The following is a 15,395-nucleotide window of genomic DNA, read 5'->3' on the forward strand; positions in this document are numbered from 1 at the left end:
AGGTGCAAGGAGTCGTAGGAGAACCCACCCTTTAACCACCTTGAGTCCACAAGGATGCAGGCTCGCAGATGGAGCAGGGCAGGCGGCTCGATGGCAGCAATCTCGAGATCCAAACAGCTTTTTTTATGCAATAATAAGTGGGGAGCTGCCACGATTTATCTTATTTATAATGAAAGGGGGGCCAAAAGGCCTTACAAATAATCGACTTGAACCGGGAGTTCCACCCTAATCCTAGAAGCAATCCTAGTCGATTAGGAGTGGTGATTCCTAATCGATTCCTAATTACACTCAGCATACTTGTACTCTAAATGGGAGTACAAGTTTAAACAAATAAAACAAACAAATAAAGCAACCTATCCCTCTAAAATCGTGGAGGGAAGAACTAAGCAATAAAAGACTGTTTTAACCCTAGCATAAAAGAACAAACAAGTAAAGGCTCCAACGAAAATCAAAGGCTGCTCAAAGGCTGCCCTTCTTCTTCTTGCGTGAACTTGGATCTGCATCACAGAGACATGTTATATATTTGAAACAATTGTGGTTTTATTTTAGTTTGAAAAACTAAATTCAAATCTTGGTCTTCATGAATTATAAATTATAACACCAAATAATAAGAACTTCACATATCATATAAAAACATTGTTGTTAGAAAAATTCACCAGGAGTAGCTGTAACTCTTTTCCTTTGACTTTGTTCATGGATGCATGGTAAACACTACTTCTTCTGGGTTTGCCTCATAAAAGGAATAACAGGCTTTGGGTTCAACTTCCACATAGGAGAATACAAATATAGATTTAAGTTAAAAAGCAGGCAATATGTAATAAGTGGTAGACCATTATTTAAGGTGACTTAAGTTGGAAATTGATTTCAATGTTTTCATCCACTTATTACATATTATGCTTAATTTTTTTTTTTTATAGATGGCTTTTAAAATTTTAATATATAAAGAAGTTAAGATAGTTGAGAGAAAGGATGTGAGATTGGGAAATCTCTATAGTATGTACAGTCTTGGCCTTCAGCCTCATAATATGGTGGGCACAGCACATCCAGCACAGAACATGATGTTACCACTGAAACAGTGCATGTTTCTCCCCCCCCCCCCCCCCCAACACCTGAATAAAAAAAATTGAATGTATTGCATGGCACTGTAAATAATGAGTCATTCTTTATCTTTGCCAGTTGGATCCCAGAAGAACATTGGACTGCAATACATGGTCTGTGATTGGAGAATTTTTACTTCAAAATTACTAAAACAAATAGTCCTAACTTGACACACAAATGATTTTCCAAGGAATAATTGCAGCTTTGCTATCTCAAAATTGTGGCAAACAGAATACCCCAATCTAGCAACAATGCAAGTAAGAAAATAATCCCACATAAGAAATAATCAAAATTGAGTTTGCCACAAGCTACAATTAATATTTCTACTTTCTATGATAGGAACCAAGTCAGCTAATGTTTGTTCATACATTATCTTTACCTTCCTAGAGAAACTATCGTACCGAGAATTTGTCACATTCATAGAGGTGTACGCATGTTATTAAAGGGGTGCCTTCATAGTCATTCGTCCTAAAAACAAGGCATATCCTCACTCAAGCCAACTTCCTAGGGTTTCATGCTATGTACATGAAAAATTCTTACTACTATACATAGGATGAAAACATAACGACCGAACTAACATGGAAATCTGAAAGATCTAAAACAATATCACGCATGGCAATATGAATAGTGGTGAAGAATTGTGGAACTATCTTACATAAGAAACCCAATTTATACATGATCTGTAACTGTGAACCTTTTTTCATTTTGTACAATGGTGCATCCAAATGAGCGAAAGATAATGATCCTCTTGGTATCATTGCTGAGAACCAATTTAAGATTCAGTAATGGCTTGTTGAAGATAGTTGAAAGCTCTCTAATAATTTAGAAATCTCATGACCAGAACTCAAAATTATCCACAATAACCATTTGTATGTACTTCTGGGCTGGCTTCTTCATATTTTTCACTTTGGTGCACTGTCTTTATCTTCTTTAGTGGAATCAAAACTTGCCAAGAAATTGCTTCGATGTTACTATTATCCAAGGGAATGTTTTCTTTCCCCTTAAAAAAGAAAAAGAAAACTATAAGGGAATGTTTGTGTAATCCTTTTGAAGTAACTAATTAAGGGAATGTTTTATGTAATCCTTTTCAAGTATCTAACTGGAAATGAAGAAAAATTTATTTTCTGTCGCCAGCAGCTAAACCAGAGCCAAACAAAAAGAAAGAGTTCCTGAATTACCTTATAAGGTGCTCCAATCAACTCCCAGTTGGAGAAGAAGATGCAACAGACCTCTCCATGCAAAAGACAACTTTCTCAGTGAAGATAAAGAGGAGTCCTGCAAATAGGATCAGATGTTGTTGATGAATAACATTGTGAGGCCTTCAATAGCTTCTCTCCTTCTGTAGCACTGAAAATCTATTTGAATACCTTCTCCATCCCACCTTGATGCAAATTTATCACCAAATTGGGCTTCCTTGCTTAGGAATAAGTCTAGGGTTGAGTTATACATGTTGGGCTTTTAACCCCATGGGCTTTCAATGTAATATGCCACTTTTATGGGCATGGGTAATAAGGTTACATACGGGATTAGTTAGTAGATTTCTTTTTTTAATTAATGGTCATGTGGTCACTTAAGTGATCATGTGACTTGGCTAAGTGGTCATGTGACTATTTAATTGTTATGTAAGTTGGGTTGGATTAGACTCTATGAGTCCAACCATGCTTTGAGTCTATTTCCTTTAGTATTTCAGTTTCTTAGTCAATTTAGGAAGGTTAAGGATTGGGTTAGGCCCTTCTTTTTTAGTGTAGGAGTCTATTTTTGAATTTTTTATAAAAGATTGCAAAGGGGCGAACATTAAAGTCGAATTTTGATATTAGTGAAAAGTTTTTGCTACTCTTCTTCTCCATTAAAGATTTTTGTCTTGTGTTTGATCAAGGTTGGTGAGAATGGTGTTTGATCCAATCGACACCTTGCTGTGTGAAGCCCGGGTGGATCATTTGAAAGGAACCGGTGTTTGATCCGATTGAGACCTTGCGGTAGGAAGCCTGAGTGGTTCGAATTGGTTATTTGTTTTCTCCATTACTATTACGTTCAAGTTCTAAACTCAAGTTCTGATTTCAAGAGTGATTTCTACATCACCAAGCATTTTTCAAGTCTACAACATCACCCAAAATCTGATCCTATATGTTCTTCATACACAAGTAAGTCTAAAACTGAAAACCTGCAACTATTCTTCTTCCTTTCTCGAAGGTCACATGCAAGGTGATTTTCGCGAGAATTCTGCCCAGCCAAATCTAACTGTTAGAAACTGCTAAAAATTTGATCGAATCTTCCTCAAACTCTAAGAGAGACTTGATCCAAATTTCATTACCATCCACCAAGCCGATTGTCTTAAATTACACTTTTACGCCTCTCCTATCTCTAGTAGGAAACCTCCATAACTCCATATTTAACCTTCTGATTTAGTCGTAACTTTCAAAATATATTCCCCTCCACCCGACCCACACTCAACCTAATTATTAAGCCTATTCAACCACTTGATTTCCTATTATTGTAAACCCTAGATTCCATCATCTTCCACCTTTCAAAAACCCGAAACCCTAAACCTAAGTTGTTGCCCATTCAAGTTTACACACCTCCATCCATCAAAACATCTCAGGACCTTCACTGATAGACCCCTTACCTCAACTTGACATAACCCATACATCAAACTCTAACCCTAATTTCACCAAAAACCCTATTTTGACCTAGTCGATTCACCTATTCATAACAGATCCTGGTCTACTGGCTCCTAGTTTGACTTTTCAAATCTTGGACTATATTACATGTTGGACCCCAATCTTACTGCATTGTCCAACCAATAAAAAAAAACAGTCATATACTTTTCTTAGTAATGTTCTTGTAGGTGAAAAAATAAAAAACAATAGGAATCCAAATGCTAAGCTCAGATCTTTCTATAGCAAATTCCTTTGATTGGAACCCTCTCCTTTTGTAGCACTTTTTAAAAATGAATGGCGAAGTAACATATTCTCTCTCTCTCTCTCTCTCTCTCTCTCTTTAGAGTTCTGACACCTCTTAAGTTCCTTTCACCTAATCATAAAATTTGTTTCCTTACCATGGAATCAAGTTCAAACCACTAAATAGTCTAAATTAACCATTCTCTCAAAAGCAACGGATTACCCAATAACTGAAACATGGTAGTGGAGGATAGTAATATGTTGTATCCCATCATACAACCATACACTGTAGTGGCGGAACCAACACATGGCATAGTAGCTTATGAGTTATGACCACAATGTCATGTACTTATTGTCAAAGTTGAAGCTAAAATAAGCATTCTACAGAAGAATAGTTGTTGTTGTTGTATACTAAAAATGGAAGGTGGACCAAACAAAAGTTACCTGCCCATCAGACATTATCAATAAAACATGGTACTTACCACCGCCATAGTCATAGCCATTTCAATAATAGGAGCATATGATGTTGGTCCTGTCATAAGGAAACAGACAACCATAAACCAGATTCTTGTCTTCTTCAAAACAAAAGCAATGCAATGGAGAAAATCTAACCTGCCAATCGTAGATGGGAACTATTTCTTTGTACTGTGTCAATCGTAGATGGGGACTGTTTCTTTGTATTGTACTAACGTAGATGGGGACTATTTCTTTGTAGGAACTAAAGACATCTTGATCATGTGTAGATGCTGCCAAAATATAGAAGAGAGAACGTTGGTCAGTAATCACGATAAAGTCAGCTAAGCAATCCGTGAAGGCACATGATCATAAGAAACTACCATCTCCAAATCCAAACAGGGTATCAATTATTCTCGTCAAAAGCAATTAATGTTCTTCCAATGTAGATATTGCTTGCTCATAAGGATTTTGAGTGTCTCCAATGTGATGCAAGCTTTGCCAAGGAAAGCAATGTCAAACATGCTGCACTAAAAATAACATATAGAGCATTTGAAAAGGAATAATGTTTCCAAGCTTAAGTAAATGATCATCGAGATAGCAGAAATTGGGTACTACCATAAAATGCAATCCTTAAAATAATACCAAGTTGAACTACAGATGGGATGCGTACATAATTCAGCCCATCTGATTGCCAAACCCAATTTGCAGATTCTAGCGTAGGAACCACCGTGTTCGATTATCCGAACCATTCAACCAGCTTGTTGATCCTTACATGTCTGAATGCTTTCAAATCCTCCTTAATTATGTCAACTTTGCTGCTAACAGATCCCTCCCCTCTCCGACCCCTCCAAAGCAGGGAGAGAGAGAGTACCCATAGGTTGGGTAACCTAGCCACAACTTAAATTTGCCTAGAAATATCATTGTTATAATATTTGATATCCTTCTGATATAAGGGCCAGTCGAAATTAACAGTCAAAGAAATAAGGATACGAACTAAATTCAGGCGGGCAACAGACGAGAAAGTCTCAAAGTAATCAACACCATAAGTTTGAGTATAGCTTTTAACAACCAAGCGGGCCTTGAGCTGCTCAATAGAACCATCCGGATTGTATTTGATAGTATAAACCCACCAACACTTAACAAGATCCTTCCCAGTAAGCTTATTAGAAATCGGATCAAAACACTTATACCCTCATTGAGTATGAGAGTGACCAAGAAAAAGACATTTAATAGACTAAGGAGATAGTATATCAATGGCCGGGTGAAGAATATGAACAAAACTTGACTTGCCAGTCATATGACATGAAGCACCCGAATCAATAAGCCACGAAGTAGAAGAAGGATAAAAAGCAGAGCTGCATTTATAAGCTAAGGTAGCTGTAGAGGTAGAGGCAGTTGCAGCTTCAAGTTGTTGAAGGCGTTTGACTAGCTAGTTGTAATCATCACGAGATACAGATGATTACTAGGAGTCTAATTCTTATCACCAATAGGTTTCTCAGTAGGAATGTCAATCATGGCAGCATTGGCTAGCTCATTGATTCCCCCACTCCTGTTTTCCATGCTTGGTCCAACAGGTATCCCCTGTATGATTAGGTTTGCCACAATAAGAACACTGGCGAGAAGACTTGTCAATGGTTTGAGAACCTATACCTCGTCCATGGCATCTAAATTAGCCACGACCACGTCCTCAACCACGATTGGTAACAAAAGTTGAGTTGTCCTTGGATGTATTGTCAGGTTTGGATGGATTAGCCAAACAATTAATATAAGAAAAAACTTCATGGAGAGAAGGAACCTTCTCTTTTGTGAGTAACTGACCCTTCACAAACTCGTAGTTAAGATGTAGTTCAACTAGAAATTTTGCAACATGGAATTCAACTCTTTGTTGTTTCAATTGTTCTAGATTAGTAATTGATGTATCTGAAGTTCTTTAACCATGATCTTATAGCTGGAAAAATATTCATTCAAGGTTAGATCCCCCTGTTGGAAGGTAAAGAGTTTCTCATAGAGATCATACATGCGGGAGACATTCTTTTCTTGAGAGAAGCTTTCACGCAAGTCATTCCAGACATCCTTAGCAAATGAGTGAAACATCACATTGGAAGCAATAGCAGGTTCAACACTGTTCCGTAACCATATCTTAACAAAATAGAATTTTCACACATCCACTCATCATGAGCATTGACTGTGGTAGGATCCTTAGGATCATGAACTGGAGGATCATCTGGCGATGTATTTCAGTTTGCCCTTGGCATGAATGTAAGCTTGCACTGCCTGGGCCCATAATGGGTAATTTGAAACTCCGGAAAGTTTAATTGTAGTGATCTGAACTTGGACATTGTCCGTAGCTGGCTTAGAATCAGCCATAGGTAGCAGCAATAGCAATATGTCAATCGGCTCTTAGATAGAACCAGATTAGAGTTTGAAATAACCCCCCCCCCCCCAAAAAAAAAAAACACCAGCAATATATTTGGCAATAGCATTGTTAGGTTTTAATAACCTAAACAAGCAATAGTACTATCGGCAGGGACAATATGAGGGTTTAAAAACCCTAAAACAGCAACAGCACACTTAACAGTAGCATAATTAGGGTTTTGGAAACCAAATAAGACAACCGGCAATGGAGAACAATCCTTCCAAGGGGTTATCAACCCAAAAGCATCAAAATAGACACCCAAGTGTTGTTCTGGGAGAGGGGAAACAGAACCCAATCTCTCACCAGAAAATAGGGATCGATTGGAGAAAGAAAACCCTAGCTAGGGTACTAGAGAAGAAGAAGCAGACATACCTTGTAAAATTACCTTCAAACTGCAGCAATGATCCACTCACTGGATCCAAATTAGGATATAAAAATAATCTTCGAGAAGAAATTCCAGATTGAGTCTTCAAGAACCGCAGGTTGAAAAGAATAGCCTCCAATCGATCATGTATAGCAGGTAAGTAAATAGAATACTAGTTTTCAATTGAAAACTCCATCTAGGGTATAATGTGTAGTAATATGCAGCATAGGGTGCTGCACCCCTTTAAGAAGAACTTGAAAAGACCTTCAAACCAAAATCACAGAGTAGCAATCAATTAATGATTGTGCTCTAATACCATGTAGCAGATTGCATTTCTAGAAAACAGAATCGAGAAGGAGAGAGAAGAGAAGAAGTGGAAGAAGAGAGAAGTTCTGTCAAGAATAATCGAACTTGACAGCCTCTCTCACCCAACCTTTATTTGTATGAAAAGATTACAGCCAAAGGGGGATTCCTAATTATATTAGGAATCCTAGTTACAAAAGGAAAACAGAAACTAATCCTATTAGCAATCCTAGTTACAATAGGAAAATAGAAACTAAACAGAAATTAGAAACAAATTAGGATTTCATAATCCTAATTATAAAACACAAATAGAGCTTCAACACTATGAAAAATTGGATCTATATCAATCATCCTTGGGAGACATCTTAGATGGGAGGTGGACCATTAAACGGTGGTCCCTGAAAATCCATGCACATATGCCTCCTAGATATTATGGACTGAATAGTTGTGAAGAAATTGATACATTGCTTTCGAAAATTTGCACGACTAAATTTTGCATTTAAAGGGCTATAGATCCATGGTTGTGTAACTAAATTCACTCCAGGAATCAACTCTGAAGAAGTTGTAAACTGGTTAATAAGAGGGACAATTCAATACCTCTAAGCATGTAACAATGTCAAATTCACTAAGACGAGAGACGAACACTGTGATGGAATCATCATATAGCGAGGCAGATTTTATGCCTCTACTTGGTTTAGCAGGGTCAGAATTTTCACTTGGTTTCGAATGGAGTGCCTGCATTATTAAAATAATTTAGATATGTAGCAAGTGCAAGTGTGTTCTAGCTACAGATAACAGAAATACAACACTGGAAGATGAATGGAATGACTAGCTCTACCATAAATATTGTCAATGAATCCCATAACGCATTCTGAAATCCGCAGTTATGGGTTTTCCACCAAACAAAAAAGGTGACACAGCAGACTGATACATCCATTTGATGGAAGATACAGTAGTTAAGTCATGCATATAACTCCATGCACACATCGGCACTGTTCCATAACTGTTCTCAATAAATGGGTTGTAAAATGGTAAAATTTTATACAGATGCCAGAGGGAGTGTGACATCGTGAAACAAGTGGAACCATGTTGGGCTGCGACTCGAGCTACCTAGTGTTGAGAATTATGTACCATCAGGTCCAACCCGTGCCTAAAGCACAAGGTGAAAACAGATTCAGACCCATAAATACACCATATACATGGACAAAATCTAAATGTGTAAGCAAACAAATGTACAGGCTCTATATATATCCCGGTAAATAAAGGACAATTTTCAGGTAAAATCAGAGTATAAAAAAATTTACTTGAAAATTTTCCATTTACATGTTTCACCTGGAAACAAACAGAACCGTATGGAATAATTTAGATCATGTGAAACCAGCTCCCTTGTATATACCGAACGCATGGAATGAAGGTGAGATTTGGATCTCACCAACGAGACCATAGGTCATTATGCCAGTAATTTGATGATACTGACAAGATGATCTGGATAGGATTATAAAAGGGTGAACTTTTAACCGTGTAAATATCCTATGAAGGACCATTCTATGGGGACCCAAACCCCCTTACATGTGTTTCATGCGTTCAGTAGGAGCAACTCATTGATCCTTCCAGTTCCCCATCCGGATGCATGTCTTCCTCAGTTCCTCTCAAGAAGCCCTAAAAATAAAATGCAAATATTTGATATATCAAATGAAGAAGATTTTCTAAACATGAAATCAAGTATACAGCTGGTTCAAACCTTTGTTCCACGACTTAGACTCTTCCTTGAAATGTCAACACCAACAATTTTTTCCAGGGAGGTGGAAATATCCAATAGAGAATCCAATAGACTGCCAGACCCACACAAAGTCAACCTGTAGTGAAAAAGAAATTCTGAACTCTCAATAGTTTATATTAGAAAACAGAAAAAAGATAAGCACACTAAATAAATACCAAAGTAGAAGCACGGGATTCATTGATGTGTCTCAATGTGTATTCCACTCAGTGCTTCGAAAGAGGAGGGCTGAACAGAGCCTGCTCCATTCTATATCTTCCAAGGGTTCCGTCACACGCAGCAAAGATATAGAATACTCCAAAGAAGCACGCCCCTTCAAGGAATATCCATCAGTGCAACACAAAGCTGGTCGACATCAATACTGCAGGACATAATGCAAAACATATCAAAGTAACAGAAATATGACGGCTCACTGTCAATCATGCTGAGGCTTCACCTCTGTAAGTAATGTGCATATGCTCATTCATCATGGTTGTCCAATTGATGGACCATAACGAAAAACAAATGGCTAGGGTGCAAAAATGTCTTAGGCGAAAATAGCGATTTGAGGCATTAAGAGATTCTTGGACATTGGAAGACGCTTTCATTGAGGCCAAGAAAATAAGCATTGATCAGAATGTAGGATCATTCAATGCATGCTGTTCTTCTGTTCTATCATAAATAGGCCCACAAGCCAATGGTAGGTAGAGAGTACAGCCCACTAATAACACAGTGAATTGCTTCTCAGACTATTTCCTTGACATAAAGACAAAAGGGAGATAGGAAAATGAATCTTACCCATAGATAACAGTGAAATAGACTTTGCAGCATCACCAGCTGCAGCAAAAATAAATCCATGAAGAGGAAGCTCAGTATTAAAATGAACAGACTGGTTCATTGACATCTGAGTTACGCATGCTTCAACCTGGGGAATCACTGCTCCCGTTCCTACTTCAAACTCAAACTCATCACTGCTCTCCAGAGATTCTTTCATATGTTCTCCTTTTCTTACTAAAGAGACAGCATAACTTATGCATATTAAAGACCCGTTAGACCAGAATTCAGACCTTCAATTTTGAAAGAACATGCACTACGTTCCTGGGTTGTGTTCAGCTGATCCATGCAACTTGAGGCCAACAAACTGCATTTTCAAAGAGCACTTGCAAGCTGACCAGCATGAACAGAGACACAATGCAGACTCCTTTGAAATTTTTTGGGATAAAATAAAAAACCATGAGTTTCCCCAGAGGAGGACAGCTTCTCTACATGCATATCTAACTTCTTAAGATATTTGTTTAACCATGACAGAACTTTCAAATCAGCATTCTGTTTGGCATCATTAGGCTTCCTATACGAATCTATACGTGAGCACTCAATTATCAGATCTTGACCCTTAAGACAATATTTTCACTTCACAACAGAAAAAACCTCCAAGTGCTATCGATTCCTCGTCATTAGCATCACATGATCCTCCATCATAGTTGTCAAGGCCTCCAAGTGCTATTGATTCCTTGACAACTATGTCCTCCATTCGCATATTTTGTTTCTTCTTCAGCTGAATTTGTTACTTTTAATTTCTTGGATGCTTGAGATGTTTCTGAGGAAGGATACACAGGATCAGTTATACTTATTATAGAGTTAGACTGGTTCTAATAACCAATGCTGACGGCAGAACTTTCCAAGGAGATCTACAAATGTTATCTTAACTGTAAAGAAGAAAATGGCAACTTTTCCTTTACACATTCAAGAGTAGAGAAGCCAGTCTCTCACTCAATTTTCATTTGGGTCATGTTAAGATATGCAAAGCTGCAAAGTACAAGGAAAGTTCCACCAAGGGTAAAAGTCTTCATGCGGATCTACTTGAAGCCAAAGTGATGACTCTAGGACTTCAGAATATGGGGTGTGCACTTTACCAGCACATCTGTCTGCTCTTTGTGAATCTTTTGAATCTGCCATACAGTTGTTTTTATATTACAGTTACACAACTTGCATTCGGATGTCGTTTATTGATTTTAGAATGTCCATCTTTTTTTTTTCTGAAAAGGGTAAAACTATGAAAAACATGGTGCCTTATTCTTTAGTTTGGGAATAATGAGTACAAGAGAGAGAGAGAGAGAGTGTGTGTGTGTGACGTGGACAATAGACTTCAAAAACATGAAACTCAGTCCTGCCAATGTAATAGACGAGCTGATTGACAAGCCACTGCAGTTTAACAGGCATGAATTTAAGAAATCAGCAGAATACCATAAATTTTTGAACCACAATGTAAGATCAATAGATCCACTCATCCCAAATCTCTTACACTCACTCTGTTTCAACATATACATTGGCATAAAGGTACAGTAACAGGAAAATCACATTATCCCGCATAATTTTAATTATAGGACAAGCTTGAAGGCATAAATTTGATACCCCATCTCAACAGCCAGCGCAAACCCCCTCCTCCTCTCTATCAAAAAATTGGTGCGAACCAGATAGGTGGAGACACAGGAGAGATAGGCTTTGAGAAGAAATGTTCAATGCTGTTATCTTCTAAGTGAAACAATCCAACTACTGTTCTTCCACCTACTATAGCTTCAAGCACTGGTAGGTTGTCAGCTTCTGTGAAATATATGCAATTTCCTCTAAATCCAGGGTAGTCACGTGCCGAGACAGATAAGGCAGTACTTGTGCCAATAAATAGCATTTGATCACCCAATTCCTTCACCTTAGTCCATTTCTGACCCTTTGGATCTAACTTGAATATCTTGAGCAAAACAGTACTTAGGCTGTCACGTAGATAACATTTCATAACCATCAACAACTCTCCAAGACATTCAACCAAATTAAAGGACTTCCCCATGTTAGTCGGAAGGCAAAGATCCTCTTCTGCTGGACGAGCAATGTTACAGCTTGTTACTTTTGGATGAGGACCCAACTCCACAAATTTAAGATCACATTGTTCAGTAATGGCATACAATCTTCCATCGTAGAAAATAATGTCTCGAAAACTTTTTCCCAAAGCGGTCCACTTCTCATCCCCTGGCCTACAGAAGGCTAAATCATGGATACAATAAATCGCTATAACCACACAATCATCCGTTGCCATAGAGGGTACATTATTTTTATCATCCAAATTAGAATTGTTGTTAGTAACAGCAGCAGGAGGTGACAACAACATAGCCTTCTTAATAAGGTTGTCAGTCTGTACATAAAGCATATATGAAGGTAACTGAACAGGAAGAGTAGCTTGTGGTGGAAGTTCAATTACAACTCTAGTAAATGGATTCAAAAGGAAATTGCGTCCCATCTTACCCACCATTATCAACCATCCCCAATTAGACCCAAAACTCCGAGCACCATATGCTTCGGGCAATTCTAATCTGAAAACTTTGGCATGGGAGAGACTGAAAAACCCAGGATGATGATCCTCTAATGAAGAAAGCATCAGCCATGGGAGTTGAGGTCGCAGGTGCAACAACCTTATTTTCTTGGCAGCAATGGCCATCGCTTGCCAGGACCTGCAGACTGCACTAAAGCAATGAAAACCCACCAAGTCTAACTTGCTAATGATCAACATCATGATATCCTCTGGAAGTGCAACAGTAATATTCTTGACACCATGGCAATCGATGGTGTTTTTCAACTTTTTTCTATTGGTACCAGATATAGTTGAGCAGGTAGCAATAGTATTGCAATCAGCGGAAAGGGAAGCCATGCTAAATAGAAAATAACCACAGATACCACGGTTTGGGAGCTCACACCTCTACCTGCTAATACATGAAATCAATTGAGTAAATATACACCTAAAGAAAATAATCACAATTAAAAAATGACATATACGAGATGTAAGGAAACTGAGAAAAAATGATAAGAAGAAGGGAGCCCCAGAGACCAAGCACTGGTTCAGAGACCAAACTCTTAAAAGTTGTTCCTTGCAGAGTGTAGTGTCATTGATGCACTGTTTAATTAATTAATTGGAACAGTAATAACAACAATCCGCAATAACAAAACTTTATATTGCACATCCATCCATTGAGTCCAATAACACCAAATCTCAATTAAAACATATATCAACAAATTAAACCAACAGGAAGAATAAACACACACACAGAGGACCTGTTGAATGAAAAACGATTTGAGTACCTAGAGTGACTGATCTTCAATTCTATGGTATTGAAGCGCCCACAAGGAATTGATGATCCACAATCGAACTTGTATCACTCTTCCGCTCGATCCAATCCTTCCTTCGTTCTAAACTTCTAAGCTTTCACCTTCCCCTATAAATATACACATATGCTTTTCGTACTAGCAGTAGGATTTAATTGAGAGTGCAGGATTCCCAGTTATAAACTGATTCTGATTTATCCTTTTCAAAGAAAACCCTATTACCGTTAGCTACACACGCTTCTCCTCTCTCCCTCGTGTGAGAGTGAGTCGCAATTCCCCATTGTATTTGAACCCTCGTTTACGGTTCACCCAAAGCGCACGTGCTCGAGGAGCGTATGGCGACAGGAGTCCACCTAGACCACCCAGAGCATAACTAAAACGACCAGGAAAACGCAACGGTTTAGGGAGAAAGAACTCCACTTGGTTGCGTAGTGCGGCATGTACTTGTGCTTAGACACAGCCATGCTGAAAATGACTGCCGCATCCCCTAGAAAGACGGAAAGGATCAGGGGCGCATCGATCATTTCGCGCACGACTGTCAAAGGTGCAGGTACACGCCACACTATGTGATTGGGTGGTGTTATTTATCCTTTTCATTAGATTAATGTTTGGAACTCTATTCCGAAGGAGTGGAATTCCGAACAGTATATTAAGAAGGGAAAATTGCACGGATATCCCCTAAAAGTATCCAATATAGCTGAAACTTACCATATTTTGGCAAAATATCAAACTTCCCCCTAACGTTAAGCAAAGGAACCCCCCATGATAAAATATCGATTTTACCCTCCCAGTATCATCCAAAGTTTAAAATGACTATTTTACCCCTTAGTAATTTTTAGGAAAAATTTACTAGGAAATACCATTTTCTTCCCTTTGTAACGTGAAGAACAACTTTCTTCAAGCTCTGTTCTCTGGCGTTTCTTCAAGCTCTGTTCTCCGGCGATATCTTCGAACTTTGTCAATCCTATTTTGAAATGACAAAATTACCCTTACCACAGTGAAATCCCTATAATACCCTTAATGATGAATTAATGACTTTTTTTTTATTCCTTTTTTCTCCCCTTCTTCTTCTCCTTCTCCTTCTCCTTCTGTTGTTTCTTCGGCCGCCGCCACCCCCTCCAGCCCTCCTCTTGCTCCCCTGCAACCCCGTCTCCGTGCGACGACTGAAACTGTTCTGCACCTCAACAATGTCAAGGATTGCATCTACAACTCTCTCTCTCTCTCTCTCTTACTCCCCTTCTCTCCGGCCAGAAGTCTCAGGACCCACCTCCTCTGTTTTCCCGTAACCCATCGCCGCTGCAATTTTTTCCCCCACCCCCACCCCACTGCCGTGGCTAATCAGCCACTGCAATTTTTTCCCCGTTGCTGCTATGGTAATTCTCACACAATCCCTCTCAAACCTAGAAAACCTAGCAAGGATTTTTGGAGAAGAGAAAGCAGAGCAGCAGCTCTCGGCAAACCTCCTGAAGGTTTTTTGTTTTTTAGAAGGGGAACCATCGAAATTCATTTAAGCTGATGTTTAATCTATATATTGAAGGTTCAAAAAAATTGGATATATCTCTCTCTTTCTCTCTTTCACAATTTAACAAGAACCCCTCTGCAGATCCATGGCAGAAGCTCACCCACCTGGCTTCCGACTCTTTACTCAAAGCCAAACACCTAAAGAACCCTCAAATCTCTGTTCTCTCTAAAACCCCTCTTTTCCCTCACAGGTATGGAGGATACTCCAGTTCCCTCAGCTTCGGTACTCCACCTCAGCCCGTCCCCTTTATAATGGACAAAGGTAGTGATTTGGTCTGATTCCCCTGTACCCACCGTTATACCCGCATGTACTGTTCTTTCGTAAACCAAAACCCCTCAAGTATCCCAACTTTCATCCCCAAATTGTCTTCTTCCGTCAAGATTGTAGGCTGCAAAAATCCGAAATGCAATTAGCTTCACAGCTCTGACGTTCAA

General features: G+C 38.7%; 1 protein-coding gene and 1 long non-coding RNA gene across 2 annotated transcripts; both read right to left on the reverse strand.

Moving 5' to 3' along the window:
- Nucleotides 1-8,145: 8,145 nt before the first annotated feature.
- Nucleotides 8,146-10,471, reverse strand: LOC122640459. The gene is made up of 4 exons (XR_006329663.1): nt 10,089-10,471; nt 9,470-9,624; nt 9,276-9,390; nt 8,146-8,269 (listed from the first exon to the last, which is right to left on the reverse strand). It is a non-coding gene; the product is annotated as an uncharacterized LOC122640459 (long non-coding RNA).
- Nucleotides 10,472-11,742: 1,271 nt separating this feature from the next.
- On the reverse strand, nt 11,743-12,987 carry LOC122639083 (F-box protein At2g26160-like). The gene has a single exon (XM_043831919.1). It carries the CDS (start codon nt 12,985-12,987, stop codon nt 11,743-11,745), a length of 1,245 nt encoding a protein of 414 aa, XP_043687854.1.
- Between the last annotated feature and the right edge of the window lie 2,408 nt (nt 12,988-15,395).

The sequence above is a fragment of the Telopea speciosissima genome, chromosome 9, assembly GCF_018873765.1.
Source record: "Telopea speciosissima isolate NSW1024214 ecotype Mountain lineage chromosome 9, Tspe_v1, whole genome shotgun sequence".
In the NCBI taxonomy this organism is placed as follows: domain Eukaryota; kingdom Viridiplantae; phylum Streptophyta; class Magnoliopsida; order Proteales; family Proteaceae; genus Telopea; species Telopea speciosissima.

Bases quoted from the DNA above. Each gene is read 5' to 3' on its own strand.
- LOC122639083 (XM_043831919.1), bottom strand. From the start codon at position 12,987: ATGGCTTCCCTTTCCGCTGATTGCAATACTATTGCTACCTGCTCAACT.